This window comes from Pteropus vampyrus, unplaced genomic scaffold (assembly GCF_000151845.1).
Source record: "Pteropus vampyrus isolate Shadow unplaced genomic scaffold, Pvam_2.0 Scaffold95, whole genome shotgun sequence".
NCBI classification, from domain to species: Eukaryota; Metazoa; Chordata; class Mammalia; order Chiroptera; family Pteropodidae; genus Pteropus; species Pteropus vampyrus.
In genome coordinates, this window is record NW_011888876.1 from 1825063 (window position 1) to 1843528 (window position 18466).

General features: G+C 53.2%; 1 protein-coding gene and 1 pseudogene across 3 annotated transcripts; both read right to left on the reverse strand.

Annotated features, from left to right (window-relative positions):
• Window positions 1-886: 886 nt before the first annotated feature.
• Window positions 887-9323, reverse strand: FPGS (folylpolyglutamate synthase). 3 transcript variants are annotated; one of them, XM_011364245.2, is made up of 15 exons: window positions 9135-9323; window positions 7835-7909; window positions 7697-7750; window positions 7440-7504; window positions 6193-6307; window positions 5965-6045; window positions 5779-5840; window positions 5588-5690; window positions 5226-5303; window positions 4870-5017; window positions 4674-4763; window positions 3753-3903; window positions 3504-3579; window positions 2555-2621; window positions 887-1749 (listed from the first exon to the last, which is right to left on the reverse strand). In XM_011364245.2, the coding sequence occupies exons 1-15, from the start codon at window positions 9270-9272 to the stop codon at window positions 1364-1366; spliced, it is 1689 nt and encodes a 562-aa protein (XP_011362547.1). In that variant the 5' UTR covers window positions 9273-9323; the 3' UTR covers window positions 887-1363. The 3 variants fall into 3 exon arrangements, with proteins under 3 accessions (XP_011362547.1, XP_011362546.1, XP_011362545.1); XM_011364244.2 differs by having other exon boundaries at window positions 7835-7933; XM_011364243.2 differs by having other exon boundaries at window positions 7835-7963.
• A 6323-nt stretch (window positions 9324-15646) lies between these two features.
• LOC111742500 lies at window positions 15647-15765 on the reverse strand (annotated as a pseudogene).
• Window positions 15766-18466: the final 2701 nt, after the last annotated feature.

Consider the following 18466-nt stretch of genomic DNA (forward strand, 5'->3'; position numbering starts at 1 on the left):
CCTGCCCCTCCTGCCTCCCTCTCAGAGACCTGCTGCCAGCGGGGGCACCAACTTGGAATGCATTGGGGTTCCCCCACCCCACCCTGCAGAACCTTCAAACTCAGTGGGCCTGGGGTGCAGCTGCCCCGGACCGCGGAGAGACAGACCCCTGCCCTGTATGTCCACATTGCTGTAGAAACCCAAGTCCCTGTCATTGTAAGCTGGATCCAACACTCGGTGACCTGGGCTGGGCAGAAGGCAAGGACTCGAAACAGACTCGGCCCTGCCCACCCAGGCCAAAAGCACCTCCTCTGTGGCCAGCCCAGAACCACCAGGATCCGAGCCCAGCGGCATCCACACCTGGACTGGCACAACTCTGGGGGGCAGACTGAAGCCTAGAGGTGCCCAGCCTGGGAACAGGGGAGCCTAGCTCTAGCTCCTTCCTGCAACTGTCACATAAAGACCCCCTCCCTTCTAGCCCATCAGGAAGGCAGCAGATGGGAGTGGCCAGGCTGCCTGACCTGGGCCCACCCCTATATACTCACCACCAATAAATCAAACCGTGAAACCAATGCTGGGCTGGGCTGGGCTGGGCAAAGGGGAGGAGCTAAAACAGGGGCGGGGGCTCTCGGCTCAAATTCTGGGTGATTGTGGGCAGGTACCATGGCTTCTTTAGCCAGTTACCTCATCTGTAAAATCAGAATTCTCAATCACAAGGTCTCTGAAGTCTGCAAAGCAGTGCCTGATGTATGGTCAATAGACATCAGGCCACCTGAGACTCAGAGGGAGGGAGGGTGGGAGGGACCTGTCCCAGGCCACACAGTCCAGGCTCCTACACAATTCAGTTCTGTACCACTGCGGCCCCTACTCCTATTGTCTGCTGAGGGCACCAGAGGTCAAGAGTTAAAGCAAATGTTTTGCTTTATCTTTTTTAAAAAAGTTAAAAGCTTTAATCCAATTCAGCCACCTTCTTGTCCCCAGGAGGCCCCAGGCAAGGACCCTTTCCTTCCCAGAAGGCTACCACCTGCACCTGGCAGGACCCCAGGCCTGGCCAGGCAGCTCACACAATAAGCTGAGACTGAGGCAGGAAGCAGGAGGGGTGGGAGGGAGATGGGCTGGACTGTCAGGCCCGACACCACCACAGGAGAACTGGGAAGCCCTCTGGCTGTCTCAGCAGGAAGGGGAGGCCAGGGACACCACTGGCTCAGAGAATGTCTGATCTCAGCCTCCCACCATCTCTCTATTTCACTGCCCAGAGCCCAGGCCCCTGGGCCAGTCTAGATAGACTCAGGAAAGCAGAAAACAAAAGGCACCTTATATGGGAGTTCACCGAGAGGTGCAGGGCAGATGTGGGGAGGCCCCACCTCCAACCCCGCCGCCTCAGCTACTGGGACAGGGAAGGCTCCAGCAGCTTCAGGACACCACCCACTAGGTGCAGGCTTCCTGTGACCAGCACGTGGATGGCAGCAGCCTCACGGAGTACGTTGGCCCCGCTGCCTGCCACAGGGTGGGTGAAGAGGCCCCGTGGGGGACTGTGTGGTTGAAAGACAGGGTCCCGACCTTGGCTGATCCACTGCAAGGCTTGGGAGATGCAACTGAAGACGAGGGAGCTGGTGCTGTGGCTGTGCGCTGGGTGGGGTGCCAGCAGCAAGGACGTGGGCCCGCCAGGCTCTGGACAGGCTTGCTCCTCATCCAGGCGGCTCCAGTGCTGCTGGTGCTCCAGGCAGCGGAGCAGCACCTGGTCCAGTGTCACTGTGAAGTTCTGCTGGTCTGCAGGACGTGGAGACAGGCACGTCATCGAGGGGGATGGGAGTGGGGGACAGGGGAAGGGCAGGCCTGCTATGAGCACCTGTTTAATGCCAGGCCCTTTATATGCATTATCAGTCCCTACAATGGATGCTATGAGGAAACAGGCTCAGAAAGGTTCACAGACTTACCTACTGTCTCTGAGCTGTTGAGAAGCGGAGCCAGGCAGTTTAGCTTTGAAGCTGGGGCTTTTGCCCAGTGAGCACATCTCCCCACCCTAGCGTCACTGCATTCATTGGTAAAATAGACAGAGTCTACTGCCAGGTGGGCATAAGCATTTCTAGAAATGCAGATTATTGGACTTTCCCTAGACAGTCTGATGAGGAGCATGGGGAGCTATATTTTTTACAATACTATTTCAAATTTTTTTGAATGTGACCCACAGTACTCACGTATGTATATAATAATGTCTAGAATAGAATCCTCATAAAACAGCACCTAACCTTATTTCGTGCAAAGCACATGGATATTTTCTATTCTATTTCGTTTAAAATAAAAAGTGCTAGTTGAGACCTACTAAATTGATTTCAAGAACCATCAGCAAGTAGTAATCTGCATTTTGAAAAATGTTTTCCCCAATAATTCTTTTTTAGTATTGCAGTCGCGTGCAATATTCAAAATGTACCAAAGGATATTTATACAATAAAACAGATCTAGCTTCTACCCTAGACTTCCAAATCAGAAGCCCCCACTGTCACCAACAGAGCAGTCCACCTCAGGACCCTCCATCCCCTGCCCACTTCCAGGGACCATGCCTGTCACCTCTCACCTGCATTGTCCGTGGATGACACCTCTGTTAGGTTAGGGCAGAAAACAGCATAGTCGAACTGGCAGGGCTAGAAGGGCCAAAGGGTAAAGCTTGGTGGCAGAGCCCTGAGAAGATGCCCACCCCCAGACCTAAGTTCCGCACAGTCCCTCGGAGCCCACATATACACCTCCATCTCTGGAGATGCTCCCCAACTGCAGTTCAACTGCAGGGATGCTGCATAAATCCAGACACAGCACCTCGGCGGCCCCTCATCTACCTCAGTATACCCTGCCTGGCCTGTGGCCTGGGTGGCATTCCCCACAGATGGGGAAACTAAGGCTTGGGGCGGGGGCTACATCTTAAGGTCACCCAGCTACTGAGCAGGCTCCAAATCCAGGCTGGCAAAGGCTTTCTGCACAAACGGCAGAGGTTCTGGGTATGAACAGCCTTGGCCTCCCGATCTGTGAAACGGGAAATGACCCCCAGGAACCACTTCAGCCCTGACAGCTTAGGGCAGCCTCAGTTTCCCCGAGCGGAGAAGGGCCCCTACGTGCTTTAGCCCAGTAACTCCTTAAATCAAACTTGATAAGCAGGAATCCTTAGTAGCACCCCATTGTCCGGGGAGGAAAACTGAGGCTCTTGTCCCAAGTCATATGCTAGTGGGTTGAAGCGGCATGACAAATGAGTCCGGAGCCTGTTCGTTGCACTACTAGCTGGTCCCCCTTTAACTCTGGGCTTGAGTCTGACCATGGGGGAGAATGAGGGCCACGACCAGTGACCAGACTTCCCCATGTGTCCAAGGCTTTTACATTTCATCCTCAGTACAATTCAAGGGAGGGGGAATTAACCTCATTCTAGAATTGAAAAAACATTGGCTCCGGGCGGAAGGCACCGCTAGCGGGTGAATGAGGGAGGCACACAACAAGCAGGCTTGGGCTAACTGTCGCCCTCCCGCCAGCCGGCCCCTCACCTGCAGCAGCTTCAGCAGGGCCGCGGCATCCCGGTCCCCGGTAGAGTTGAAGAGCAAGACACGCACCTCAGTCCCACTTAAAGAGGGGCGAGGAGGGGTTAAGAGAGCCGCATCTCCCACCCCTTCTCCACAAACCATCCTTCCCCTAGGCCCCGCCTCTCCCTCCGGCCCAGTCCCGCCCCTGTCCCCTGGGTCCCGCCCATGCCCCGCCCCGGCCCCGCCCCTGCCCCGCCCCTGTCCAGCGTTCACCTGCGGGGCTCCTTGCAGCGGTGCAGCGCCTGCCGGAACCAGCGCACGCAGGCCTGCACGCTGCTGGAGGTATGCGCGCCGTCCAGGTACCAGGTGAGGGGCCCGCGCCGCAGCACCTGAGTCCGGCCCGGCCACTCGGTGTCCCGAAGCCCTGGGGGAGGTGGGCAAGGCAGCTTTTCAGCGGTCGCGAGGCGGCCCTCCCACATCCTCTCACTCTAGCCCTCAACTCGCACACACAACGAGCCCGCAGCGCCCCCGTCTGAGCGCTCTGAGGAGCTGATCAGCACCGGAGCCGACTACAGGGCGCCAGTCACTGGGATCAGCTCCCTGGCTGCCTCACCTGGTGGAATCCTCCAGGCAGCCCTGAGAGGGGCTATCACACATTAGCTCCTGTTACAGGCGGAGAGCCCTGAGCTTAGAGAAGTTAGGTCACAGTACACGTGGGCCCTGGCGCTGGAGTGTGATCCAAGGTCTACCTGGCTCCAGGGCTGTGTCATGGCCCTGATGTGGGCACCCCATTCGTCGAAGGGGTTAAACAGCCCTGATCACCTACTATGTGCTGAAAGCTTTGGGGAGAACAAGAAGTCTGACAACATGGCCATTCTCAAGAACCTCACGGTCTTATGGTGCTGATGACAAGGATGACGGTAACGGCAGTTCCCACTGGCTGGGTACTTTATCCCGCACCTGCCAGGCTCTGGGCTCAGCCCCTTAGTGATGTCACAGTGGGCCCTATAATCATCTCACTAGACAGGTAGGGAAACTGAGGTTCACCGAGAGTTCGTGAACTCAAAATCAGGGACACGTAATGACTTCAGAGTCCTTTCTCTTGGACACCATCTCGAATTGCCCCCACCTCTAGAACAGGAAACCGGAAGAATTGTCTGAAGGGACCTGGCTGGGCAGGAAGGTCCAACTCACCGCGCAGCATGTGGGGTGTGGGCTGGAACACAGGTGCCAGAGGCAGCTGCCGCAGGAGGCTTGGCCTGGATGCCTTCACCTCCCCGACACCTGGGGGCCGGGGAGGACTACGTGAGACTGAATGTGCTCAGAACCCTCAGAGGCAGGCTCCATATGTCCCCTGCCCATGTGCCTGCCCACCCACCTGCGCACTTACCTCGGTGGTCCTTTTGCTGCAGCCAGCAGTGGGCCAGCTGCAAGGCCAAGGCAGCATTGGACCGCTGATGCTCTCCCTCCAGACCCAGGGTTAGCGGCAGCCCCCCTTCCTCCAGAGCCTCCAGCGGTGGGCACAGGTAGAGGGGACACTGTAGAGGAATCGGGGGAGCTGCTGTTGCCACCCTGGCCTGAAGGCCCTTCCTGATGTCATCATCCCTTCCTTCTTTCCCCACCAAGCCCTGCTCCTAGAACCAAGATGCGCTCCAGCTGGAGGAACAGCTGGTCTGCACCACGCAGATGAGCAAACTGAGGCCCGAAAGGATAAAGCACGTCCCCAGCACTTCCATTCAGACTCACTGAGGTCTGCTCGGCGCGCTCCCTCAGCACTGCCAGAGGACCGTCAGGCTGGAGCACAGTGAAGGCAGGAACACCACGCTGTGGAGGACGGGGAGAATAAGACGGGGTGCCAAAGGTCTTCCATCTCTGGCCCCCACATCCCTGGGCGCGGCGGGCCATTTAGCCTCCCTCCATAGGACCTATGGGAACCCCTTGATAGGGAGACTAAGGCCAGAGAGCGGGCTCAACTTGCTCCAGTCACACAAAGAGCTGAGGCAATAGCCCAGACCCTACTGATGTCCAAAATCTCGTTCTGAGTCAGGATACGAAGGACCCGGCCGTGGCCTCCATGTACCTCCCCATCCCTGGGGCTGCCTGGTCACCTTGAAGATGCCCCCTTTCTGCCATGCAATCTTCTCCACCGTGTCCCCCAGAAGGCTGGTGTGGTCGATGCCAAGGGAAGCGACCCCACACACCACAGGCTTCCTGCAGAAGACAAAAGGATCAGGATGCCCCTGCCCTGGGCTGCCTGGGCTTCCTGCCACCATCCATCTCCCCAAGCAGCTGCCCTTACCTGACAATGTTGGTGCAGTCGTAAGCCCCACCGATACCCACTTCCACCACTGCCAGGTCCACCTGCAGAGGACCAGAGAGCATGGCAACGGGTACAGGGTGCCCAGGTGCCACATGGGAGCCCCCAGCCTGCTAAGATTCCCCTCCCCAAAGCTCAGACACAGGGTTCTGGGGAGTGGGCACGCACCTTCTCTTGGAGGAAGACGTGGAAGGCCATGAGCGTGAGGAAGCGGAAGTAGGCGGGCATAGAGACACAGCTGTTGCTATCCTGTGGATAGGAGCATGTCAGAGCCTGGGGCCCCTGCAGCTTTGCTCTGGGAAGATGGGGTCCTGGGATGTGTAGTGCTTTCTGGGTCCATCCACCCAACCCAGCACCCCCTATCCTGCCCACCCACCAGCCCTCCTGCATGGGCACCTCGGTCTCCTCCAGCCGGTGGTAGAGGCGCCAGAAGTGCTTGGTGAAGAGCTCAGGGCTGATGGGCTGCCCGTTGATGCGAATCCGCTCACGCACTTGCACCAGGTGGGGAGAGCTGCCGGGAGACCTGAGGTCATCAGGACTCCCTGCCCAAGGGCCCCCGGCCTCCCCATACCCCCTAGTGAGACCTGTCTTTTGGAAACACAAATCTGACCGTGTCACACTGTCCTGCTGAAAACCCTTCTGTGGCTTCCCCTGTCCTCAAGGGGGTTCCAGCTCCTTCCATCGGCCTCCTGGGCCCCAGTGGGGCTTATGCCACTGGCCTCTGTGCCTCACCTCTCCTGAGTCCCTCGGGAGTTCCCTGTGCCCCCTCAGCCACATGGGCCCAAGTTGAGGGCTCGGTTTTTACCCAAAAACTTATTTCAGAAGAGAGACTGTTGGCTTATATTTGAATCCTCAAAGGGCCTCTCATATTATGAGTCTTTATTTTGAACAATTATTTAAGGAAAACACACTGGCCTGAAATAACCTCAGTTAGCTGGTTTCAGATGCTTATAAGTCACCTGAAGGAACTGGTTACATATAAGGAGGCAAAAATCTTAAATGCCCCAACCCCAAGGACCAAATCTTGAACAATTAACCACCAGGTTAATCCCACTGCTTTACAGGTGACCGACCAGCTAAAAAAGAGGCATGTACAGCCCAGGGAAGAGAGACCCATATCTACCCTGTCCCCCGTCTTCTGGTATGAGTCTAGATGTCTGAGTATGACCAAGAGGGGGTGCTGCCTTGAGGACAAAGCCACAGCTGAGGCTGGCGGAGCGGAGGGCTCCCCTCCACTGCCCACTCAGAAAGCAGCATAAATGTCATAAACTACCCTTATCATTTAAGTCCTTACAAGCCAGGTTTTCATCTCCTTACTACAAAGACACCCTACTCAATAAATATTTCTGATTTAAGAATTGTATATGGAATTTAAGTTAATAAAAACGTGACCGTTCTAGCTATGTATTTAGTTTATACATTCAAGCTGCTGCCGCCCTCCCAATTTTTTTTCATTGTGAAAATTAAAGACTGCCTTAAACTTGAGCAAATGTGGTAAATGCTAATTTAATGTTTATTGAGTGAATAAACATTGGGCAGAGAGAGAAGCAGCTGACCAGGGAGTGACCCTGGCCCTGAGGGGCTGGCTGGTTCCACAGACCCCAGTGAGCTAAGAGACACCACATCCCTCTGCACCTCAGTACCTAAAGAATCCTGTCTTCAGGCCATAGTTTCGGAGGATACGTTCAGTGAAGGCACAGGTGGAACCCTAGAAAGAAAAGTTCTTTTTTTCATTTTTCTTTTAAATTTAAAAAAGTTAGACTTTTATACAATCCATGAAGTGATTCCTCCTCCGCGATGACTCTGGGACCCATCTGACACTACGCAGAAAGTTCTTGTGTGAACTTTCTGTGTAGTGCCCCCCCCAATGGATAGCCTCCCCCTGGGTCCTGTCCTTTACCTTCCCCTTGGTCCCAGTGATATGGATGATGTTCAGCCGGTCCAGGTCCTCCACCTGGCACAGACAGACAAGGTCCCCACCTCAGCAACAGGACTCACAGACAGAGTGGCGGGTGGTCACAGGCCCTGCCCACTTTACCTGCAGCCCACTCCGTGCCAAGTACAGCTCCATGGCTTCCAGCTGTTTCTGGGGGTCACCTCGCTGGCGCTTCGCCTGCTCCAGGTAGCTGGCATTAGTCTGAAGAGTGTTGAGTGTGCGTACAGCATCCTGGCAACCACAGTCCCCAGGTAGCAGGTTAAGGCTCACTAGGGGTCCATAAGGACAGAGGAACCCAGTGCACCAGCAGCCAGGCGAGGGAACCAGCCTGCCTGCCAGCCCTGTTGCCCCAGCCCAGAGATTAGGCACCCTAGGCACCCATGAGAGAGAAGTGGCACTGTTCCCACTCTGGCTGAGATGGGAGCCTGGGGCAGTTCAGCTCCACCCAGGGAGTGCCAGACTAAGCAGGTAACATGATTAATGGGACTAGCCTTGCTTGCTGTTTGAGCTCCCCAGACTCCTCATCTCCTCCAATGGGGTCCACCACCATATTAGGTCCACCATGGGGTCAGAACCATGAAAGGCTAGGGTCTTAAAGTGGAGGAATTAGAATGAGGAATTCCTAAAGGCTTCCATGCCCAACGCTGATGACTGGGGTTCCACATTCTGACCCAGAGAGGAGCTGCTTGAAGCCATCAGATGGGGAAGAGGAGGAGGTTGGGAAAGAGAAAGGGTGTGCCCATGGGTCACCCAGCCAGGAAGGCAGGTAGGTCATCCTCAGGATGGTCCACACCGGGGGTGAGAGTGGGGATGCTGTTTATTCCTCTCAAGGCCTCAGTGGCTGGTCGGAGGCCCCACCCCCATTGAACTGGCGCCATCTGCCTGGCTAGCATCAAGTTTTGGTCTCTGGCAACTGGCCCCTGGCATAAAGCCAACAGGAAGTTTTCTATTTTCCAGATTCTTGCCCCAGCCCCATTGTTCCCGATTCCTGTCTGCCCCCCAGTCCAAGGCACTTGGATCTCCACCTCCTGTATCCTGGGGATTTCAACCCCAAATCTAGACTCCGGGATCCCTCAAGTCTGAATTCCTGAATCCCCAACTGCTGGTTCGAGCTCCGGAGATTGGAACACCAGAACTCCAGATGAGGCACTGGACTTCTTGGTCCTATCAATAGGCACTCCTTCCAAGTCTAACACGGAACACCTTCAGCCTCGGAATTCCCAGATCCGGCGGCCCAGGCTCAACTTCCTAGCCCCTGTCCCCACCCCCGGGCTCCAGGATGTCTCCGCCCCCAGTCTCAGGCTCCTCCGTACTCTCTGTACAGCTGGCGGACCCGGATGCTGTGTGGCTCAAGGCCCAGCCCACGTGTCACAGCACGACCGCCGGCCTGCCTGCCAGATACCTGATACTCCATGCCCGGCTCTTGCGGCGCGGGCCTCGCGCTCAACTCTCGCCGCGCCGCGATCCAGGACGTTGCACCGCGCGGAGAAACTGCTGTCAGGAAGAAAGCGGCGCGCAGGTGGCTGCGTGCCCGCGACATAGTCGCGGCGCAGGCGACCTCACGCGGGGCTGGAGCCAGGGAGGCCCCGCCCCTCTTTGCTTCGCCCCGCCCCCACACGCCCCGCCAATCAGCGCCGCCCAAGGAGCCCACAGGCACCAATAAGAACCCGCTGATGCCATCCTTGTGAGGGGCAGACTTCGGGGCAGAGAGCGCCCATATTTATGAGGGGCAAGCTCTCCGTCCCTCTGCCTTAGGTGAACATGTACTCTTTTTGTCATCCTCCTCTCAAGGATCTAGCCGCACCCCCCAAAAGAGCCAGTCCCAGTCAGCAGCCCTCAGCCTCTGCTCCAGGCCGGAACCAGCTTTGAGGGGGTTGAAATGACCTTATGGGGGTCACTGAACCCCAGCCCCAAATGTCCCAAATCAACGCAGAGACCGCAGGCTGCGGGAATGCGGCTTCTGCCCTCACGAATCTGATTGCGGGGTAAAAGACCAAAAATCAGGCACCTACTCTATTGGGGTTCCTCGTCGACCCTGGGCAGCCTGGGAAGTCTTTCTGGAAGAAAGCAACATCCTGGCTGAGGTCTGTGGATGGGGGCAGTTAGCGAGGTGGCGGGTGGGGAGGGAACGATGTATGAAAAGCAGACGATTGGAGAGAGAACTAGGCGCCCAAGAGAACTGCACTTACACCTGATTGGGCCTAGTTGCCTTAGAGTGCCAGGATGCTAGATCCAGCAGGACCTAGCCTGAAAAGAAATCTGGATTAAATTTGGATGACAATAAATATGGTTTTAAAAGAGAGGACAAGATCAGATTTGCACTTGAAGATTTGCTGTGCAGATATGACTTTTTATTTACTAGATGGGATGCTGCCCGATTCATGAATCATTATAAAGCCAATTAGACCTTTAAAAAAAAAAAAAGTGTATTGGAGAGCCATCTGGGGAGGGGGTAGGACAAGCTCCATTTGTCCTGGAGTTTTCAGAACTTTTTACTATTGCCTTCTTGGCCCCAACTGCTAACATGGAAAAAGTAGTTCGAAAATTCCCTTTTTACAGCTGAGGCCCAGAAGGGGGAGGTGTGTGTGGGGGGGTGGGGGGATGCTGCAAACATCCCTCTAGGGAAATTTCCACAGACAAAAGGCAATCCCTCAAACAACCGATGGGATTTTAGAACCTCCCTCCCTCTTTCCTGCAGGTATTGGGGGTAAATATTTATCAGAGATTGTTTGATTTGGCAATAAATGGTGTTTGGGGAAGATCCCTTCATTGGCTAGCTGGACTTCTGCTCTCACTTGACAGCTGGGTGCCCTGCCCGGCCCCATGGGAGAGAAAGAGGTCCTTTCCTCTCTTGATTTCCTTTTTAATCATTGAAACTTTCTCTTATATGCATGTATTTAATTTAATAAATTATATACATGTATATAATTTCATAACTGCATAAAAATGATCACAAAGAACCTTCCTACCATGATAATCCTTGACAACTAACCACGTGTCCCACAGTTTTCTATGCTCATGAAATCACAGACACACCTAGACATCTACAGGGCCTTGTTGATGCAGATGACAATATTTTCTGCATTTTAACTTTCTTACTCAACAAGAAGCTTATACAGATTCCTCTAAGACATGGACTTAGCAAACGGTTAAGGAACGCTTCTCTGGGCCAGGCACTGCTCTAAACGCTTTCTCATTTAATCATCACAATCCTATGAAACAGGTACTAGTATGGTCATCCTTGTTTCACGGGTGGGGAAACAATTGAGGTACAAAGGAATAAAGACACATGCTCGAGTCGCAAAATCAAGATTTGAACTCTGGCCCCAGCGTCCTTATTCCTAACCTCTGTGCCTCCCTCATGCTCTCCCCAATCCTGGGTGGGGGACACTGTTAAGTCAGTGGCAGTGACAGTACCGTAATGCACCCCCCACTTCCCTGCTGAAGACCCTTCACATAATCAGTGTTTTGCTGTTGTGGATAGTGTGCATACCAGGGGCTCTCATTCCTGCCATGCGATGGCACGGATTAGGAGGGCCAAGTTCAAGAGTGTTTGCGTTCTTTTCTCTCAACACTGCAACCTGTGCTGTGTGTGAGGAGGGGACCCCCTTCCCAGAATGCCCCCCAGACTGCTGGATGTAGAGTACCTTCTCATTGTCTCTGCATTTCCCTGGATGCAATGCATCTTTCCAGGTATTTATTTCAATAAACTGCCTCACTGATCCTTGGTCCATTTTTCTAATGTCCGTTTATCCCCATTCTTATGAAGTATAAAAGCACATTGGGTGTCACAGATATTATTTCTCTGTTCTGTCCTCTATACAGCAAGTTGTTTTTCTCATGTGTAACAGGGGGCATCTGATTCATATGTAACAGGGGGCATCTGAGCTCTGGGCCATTCCTCCAAGAATGAGCTCCCAGAGAAAATGACATTCCAGGAGAGAGACTCCCTTTTTGGGTGTAAGGTGGAAAACCCCACTTGCCTACAATCCTGGATATTTATTGATTTCTTTCCCTTTGCCTGGAGCAAAGCCATGTGTCAATCCTCCCCTCTGACCAGTGACAGGCCATCTCTAGAGCGTGGCAATTTGCAGTCCTGGCAATTGTTGAGCTGCAGACCTCAGCTCCAGTCAGCAACAGAAGTAGATGTACGGACACGGAAGGCAATAAACAGCACAGAAAATTCCAGGGATCTTGCCTGGTGTCATCCCAGTTGTACAGGGAGTTATAAGTGGTGACCAGGACCTTGGCAAAGCCACCCAGTGGCCTTGGGCAGGTCACCTGTTCCCTGGGCCTCTGTTTACTCCAAGGACAATGTTTATACCCAGTGTTGCTGGGAAATTTGTAGGCGTAAAATTTAAAGGGGGTGGAGTAGAATAGATTTATCTTCCTTTCCTTATTAAAACTTTTCCTTTTAATTTTAATTTTAAATTCTAATATTTTGGGATGGATAATAGATATCATTCAAATAGTCAGAGGTACAAAAAGATGTACAGTGAAAAGCTCCCCTCCCACCTCAGGTCCCAGCATCCTAATCTCCCTCCCTCAAAAGCAAAGTCACGTTCTTCGGGATCTTTCCAGAGATATTTTATCCATTTACAAGCAAATGCAAATATATATGACTTCCCTTTTGTAGTCACAGAAAGAAGACCACATATGACCATATATGCGAGTCTGTACTGTACATTTTCCACATGCTTTTATATATTGTACCTTATTTCGGACGGTGTCGGTACATAAGAGCCTCCGCGTTAGCTAATTTGTTTTGCTAAGCTGAGTAGTACTATTGTGTACTTGGCCAGTCTCCTCCTGATGGACATTTAAGTTTCCAGTATTTTGCCATCACAAACAATGTTGCAATGGGTAACATTTTACCCTCATTTCTTCCATGTGTAATTATATCTGATGGGTAAATTCCAAGAAGTTCAACAGCTGAGTGGAAGGTGATTTCCGTTAGATAGTTTCATATATATTGCCACATTGTTCTCCAAAGGGGTGAGGCCAGTTTCCAACCTCATGCCTCTCCCCTCCACCGGAAGGGCATGAACCAGCCGTTTCCTCACCCACACAGATCATTAGCCAGCTTTGATCCTTACCAATCGATAGGTGGAAAAATGGATTTTTAGGGTAGTTATCAGTTGCATTATTTTATTTGGTAGAGGCTGAGCACTTTTCCTTATTTTTAGAAACTGTTTGCATTTCCTTTACAGTCTGCTCACCTCCTTTGGATCATTGTTTTCTATTTGAAAAGTCACAGATGTTCATAGAAGGAAATGGAGAAATGTATAAAGGAGAAAATCGAGGGCACTGTCGTCACACATCTGGAGAGCCACCGTTACCACCATGAAGGCATGTCTGTTCTCCAGAAAGAATAGAAACAAAGACATTTTCTGGAAAGAAAAGAAAACAAAGGTGCTGGGAAATTGGCAAATGGGCCAGTATCCACACCCTGGAGGTGTGTGTAGGGTGAGTGAGGGGCGGAGGGATTCTGTTTTAACCTCCACCCTTCCAAAGAGAAAGGATAAATATCCATCCATTCATTGATTCACTCATTTATTTGATGAGAAATTTTCTCTTGCCAGACTCTGGGCTGGGTGCTGGGGACACTAGGTTCTGGGGACAGATGCCAGAGTTCTTCTCGTGGAGCGCCCTGTCCTTGGGGTGAAAGGGCAGTACAGAGGGAAATTCAGAAAGGAATATACATATCTGCAAACCGTGACCAGAGTCACCCTCATTGCTATAGGGGTAGGAGGCTGAGGCCCAGAGAGGAATAGAGACAGCTCGGAGTCATACAGCAGGTCAGCAAAGGCATGGTGCTGGGCTCCAGGGTGAACTTTCTAAACTTATAGCTGCCTGAGTGACCGCCTCCTCTCCTGCCCCATCATGCACTCAGGATTAATAAAGCCCACAGCCCACCATGGCCTGGCCTCTGCCCACCTCTAACCTCATCCACCACTGCAGGGCCCCACCCCTGCCAGCTGACAAAGACTTCCAAAATTGATCTTGGCCTCTTCCACCTTTATGCTTTCGCTCACATTCGCCTCTGCCTAAAATACCTTTCCTCTGTGCTTTCCTTCTCTGCATTTTTAGGTAGGCTGCTTTTAGCTAACATTTATTAAGCACTTACCCCTGTACTTGGCATTGCAATCTCTTTTCATCTTCTTGAGAATTGTGTGAATTTGAGGTTATCCCTATTTTATAGGTGGAGAAATGGATGCTCACGGAGGTTAAATAACTCATCTAAGGTGACACAGCCAGTATATGACAGAGCCAAGATTAAAATCTGGATTTGCTGACTCTAAAGTCTTCCCTAACTCACTACCTGTCTGGTCACCCTGGCTCTCTGCCGTTGATGTGCCGTGTGACCCTGGACAGTTTGCTCCCCCTCTCTGATCCTGTCTGACTCTTGGTCTCCTCCTAAGTAGGGTGATGGCTGAAATGAGCTCTTTACCAGCCATAATTTCTGGGGATATCTCAGAGCAGGGGGTAAAACGTCTCAGTGAGGACAAGTCTCCAAAGGCCTCCACACCCCTGAGAGCCTGGATTAGAGAGGTCTAGCTGCCCCTTCCCTGCCTCCACCCAGGGTTCGGTGAAGACCAGGGGAGGTTCAAGCTCATTGGCAGGTTTATACAGAAGCCTAGCATTCAGAAGGGAGGGTACGAATCCACCCCAGGGCTCCGACCCTCTGATATCCATGAGGATTCCCCCAACTCCAAATATCTCTGTACATCCACTGACCTACAAGGAAACACTTTTCTGTAACTGGGAGGAAGACAACTTGCCTTGGGCGGAATTCCTTATTTTCACTGGGACAGCCTCTCCTCCTTTGACAGCTGGCTGCTAAGGTGTTGATAGATTCAGCTTATTAGTAGGACAAATGGGCCTCCCTTTGACCCTGCAATTCCACCTCTAAACATGACCCTGGAAACAACTGGAGGTATGATCAGGTATGATAGGGCCCACTGGGCCCTATCTTGGGTGGCAGGTGACATGGCTGGTGAAGCCCTTTTGCCTGAAACCCTTTGTTCTCTGGGCTTCCGTGACCCCTCCCTCCTTGTTCCCCTCCTTCCTTGCTGGCTGTACCTTCTCCAACATCTTCCCACGGGAGGGCCCAGGCCTCACACCGCTCTGTCCAAGGTTCTGCTGTCCCAGGTCTTTGATGCCATCTGATGTCCCTCTTCACTGAACTACAGCCATGAACATCTAAACTGGTCACATCCACAAGACATGTTGTCTTGCATTTCTACCCCGAAACCTGTTCCTCCCCTTCCCAGCTTGGAAAACATCTCTGCCACCTACCCCGCCGCCCATATCTACAGCTGGGCCTCAGCTTGGGTTTCCCTCCGCCTCACCCCCAAAGGCCACCGTCCACAGCCTGTCCACCCCACCCCACTGCCTTCCCTCGGGCCGCCCTGCGGTGCAGGCCTCCAGCGCTGGTCCACCTCATGGTCTCTTTGCTGCTGCTCCTCTTGAAACTACAACCATTCTCCATCATTTTTTTAAAAAATCAGATTTTTGTGTCTCTTCTGCTTAAAACCCTCCAGGGGATTCCCATTGCACTTAGGATGAATTCAAAGCTCCGATCTTACCACCTCTTACCATCACCCCCAGCCCTGCTGACCTTTCCTCTGATCCCCAAACTCATGCCCACCTTTGCGAAAGTCCACAACTAGTGATCACTCCGCATTAAAGGTACTCATTTAATCTTCGTGGGAAACTGAGGCACAGAGGGGTTACTCAGCCGGTGGAAGGTCACACAGAGTGAATGCTTGACAAAGCCTCAGGGACTTTGCATAGGTGGTTCCCTCTGCCTGGAACATTCTTCCCCCCAAAAGTTCACGTGACCAACTCCTAGTCATTCCGGGTCTGCTCACATGTCACCTTCTTGCTGCATTCTTTTTTTTTTTTTTTTAATGCCTACAGCACCTGGTCTTCCTAGGTGGTCTCCCATCCAAGTACTAACCAGGCCCGACCCTGCTTAGCTTCCGAAGTCAGATAAGATCAGACACATTCAAGGTGGCATGGCCATAGATCTTAGAGCTCTTCTTAACCAACTCCTTTGTTCGGAGCTGGGGACATAGGCCCGGCAGGGGCCAGAACTGACCTGGAACCAGCTGTGGCTCTTTCGAAGTTCCTAGGTTCCCCACTCATGACCAAGAGGGGCCCTTGGATGACACTAGGAATGTGACACAGGGCTTCGTAGTGAGCCAGGCCACATAAAGGCTGACTTCTGGCCTGCCTCCTCCCTCAGGGGCCTGAATGCTCCTTGAGCTTGTTATTTCACTCTGTGACCACCACTGTCTGTGGCACCTGCTCCCAGGAGTTGTCCTTGCCACGTGCTGTGCTGAGCTGATTTTACAGGTGAGGAAACTGAGGACCTGAGGAGAGGAATCACCTGTGCACGTCACCGGCTAGCAAATGGCAGAGCGAGGATGCAGCTCAGTCCCAGCTCCGTTTGATTCCGGTGACTACTGATTTAGTCCCTCTGACTAAGCTAATTTTTTTCATTTATAACTTGGATTTTCTTAAATCACAGTTAATGTGAGTTATCCGTAGACGTCAGCACTGTGCAGAGACCTTCGCGCCACCTGTCTCACTGGATACTCACCCACCCTGTGAGGAAGCTTCTGTTCTGGGACCCATTTCTCACAGGAGGCAACAAAAGCCTAACAGAGTAAGTAACTTAGTCACTCACAGGAATACTGGGCCCTTGACTCCACCCCCAGGCCACCCCTGGACCCCACCCCCACCTGCCCTGTGCTGGCAAGGTGACGGGGTCATCTGGTCCCAGGTTGACAAAGTTCTGGCCTTGAGCTGGCTCTTCAAAGAGAGGCCCTGAAGCCGGGAGAGGCCCGGCTTGAGGGGCTGCCCTAGTGGGGAGATTCACACCACGTGACCCTGAGCAAGTCATCTCATCTCTCTAGGGTCCTGGCTTCTAAAGTGAGGGGGCCCAGGTGACTTCAAAGGAGCCACTGCCCCCAAGCCCTGGCATCTGGGGCCGCCCCTTCTTTGCTGCCGGCCAGAAGGTTTCATCTGTCCAGAGGGCCTAGAGAGGCATGGCCCAGCCAGGCATGCAGCCCCGGGGGACACTGGCCCAGCTGCTGCTGCCTCTCCTGGGCCTCAGACTGCAGTCCCGAGAGGGAGGAAGGGATGAAACTTCTCTTGGCGCCCATTCAATAGAGGAGGAAACCGAAGCTTGGGGAGGCTGAGCGACTTGTCTAGTGACTGTCAGCATGTGAGCCTAGATTCCTGCTCTTCCCCTTGCGGCCTGGCCCGGTTCCCGTCCCCAGCTCCAGTCAGTCTCTGCCTGAGCCAGGCTGGAAGGTGTCTGCTGCCAGCCTCCTTGGTGAGTCTTCTCACCTCGCTGAGCCTTGTCGCCTCATCTGTAAAGCTGGGATGGCAGCTGTGCCCACCTCAGAGGGCTGGAAGAGGCTGGATGAGAGGGTGCTGGGCCCAGATCACAGAACGAGGGCCCCGCCCGTGAGACAAGGTCAGAAATCTTTATGGGTCTAAATCCCTAACTGCTCTTAACTGCACCTACCAGATCTATAAAATGCAGATAATGGTCTAATGGTCTCGGATCTGTAAAATGCAGATAACAGTGGGTACAGGGCCCAGCAAGCGGTAAGCACTTGATCAATGTTGCCATTATCATTATTAAAATGAGACTAACGGTCCTCCCTTATCAAGCAGTCCCGAGTTAAATCAGATAAAACCTATAGTCTACTGATCAGGTGAACAGGACTGGCACACAGGAAGACCCTCGAGGTAGCCTCTGCCGCCACCCACGCCTGCCATCGGTTCTGCTCTAGAGACTCTTCTCAAGAGCCTCCCCACGCCCATGTTGGCTGGGGGCTTCCGTGGAGACTCCAGCTGGATGGAAGGTAGAGCTGCGAAGTCCTCAGGGCCCTAGACCATCCTAGACCTTTAGAACAAGGCTTATCAAAGACAAGGTTTTTTCCCTTGGGGTTCTGCAAAGTGTGGGGTTAGTATCATTGCTGACAGCTTCGGACCCCCGAGGGATGGATATTTATACCCATTTGTACAAAAGAAAGAAGTGAGACGTAGAGAGGTAGGCCACCTGTCCAAGGCCACCTTGTTCTCCTACCTGGAAGCAGGCAGATTTAGCTGAGAAAGGCCTCCTAGGTGGGCCAGGTCGCTCCATATTTGTTGCTTCTCACCAGAGCCTCTCAGCCCCTGACCTGGAGGTTGCCAGGGACCTGGCGACTTTTATCCCTGGGCTTCCTGCTCCTCAACCAGGAGGGGCACGAAGTGATCACAGATGTAGGTACTTCTGCCCAGCCAAGCCCACTCTGCGCTCCAGCTGGGCTAGAGATGGGAGGGGGCGTTGAGAGGATACCTAAGACCTCACCTTCTCCTGCCCTGCCGCCCAGGCCCTCCACCCTCCTCCAGTGTGCTGGGAGGAAGATCTCACTGACAGGTTCCTGCTCTCACCCTGGGATCTGCCCAGGGACCTCCTGTCTTCCCGGGAGGTTTCCAGAGTGCACGCGGGACTAGTCAGACTCTGAGTTAAATATTTAACAACTGAGCAGAGGTTAAAGGACAGCAGGCCAGCGGGTGTGTGGGGGGAGCAGCGCTGGGAGGCTTCCAGCCCTTGGGGCTGGCTTTATCAGGTTTCTCTTATCACAGCTCACCTGCCCACCTCCCCTAACTGTTAGGGCCCCGTTTGCCTTTCCTCTGCCATGCTGGGACCCCTGGGGATAGAAATCAGGA

What these genes read in the sequence shown, in the direction of transcription:
- FPGS (XM_011364243.2), bottom strand. Translation starts at nt 9,272, where the DNA reads ATGTCGCGGGCACGCAGCCACCTGCGCGCCGCTTTCTTCCTGACAGCA. An exon ending in GACTGCACCAACATTGTCAG is followed by an intron (nt 5,691 to 5,778) that starts GTAAGGGCAGCT and finishes TGTCTTCTGCAG; the next exon opens with GAAGCCTGTGGTGTGTGGGG. An exon ending in CCCTGCTGAAGCTGCTGCAG is followed by an intron (nt 2,622 to 3,503) that starts GTGAGGGGCCGG and finishes TGGCCCTTCTAG; the next exon opens with CCCTGCCAGTTCGACTATGC.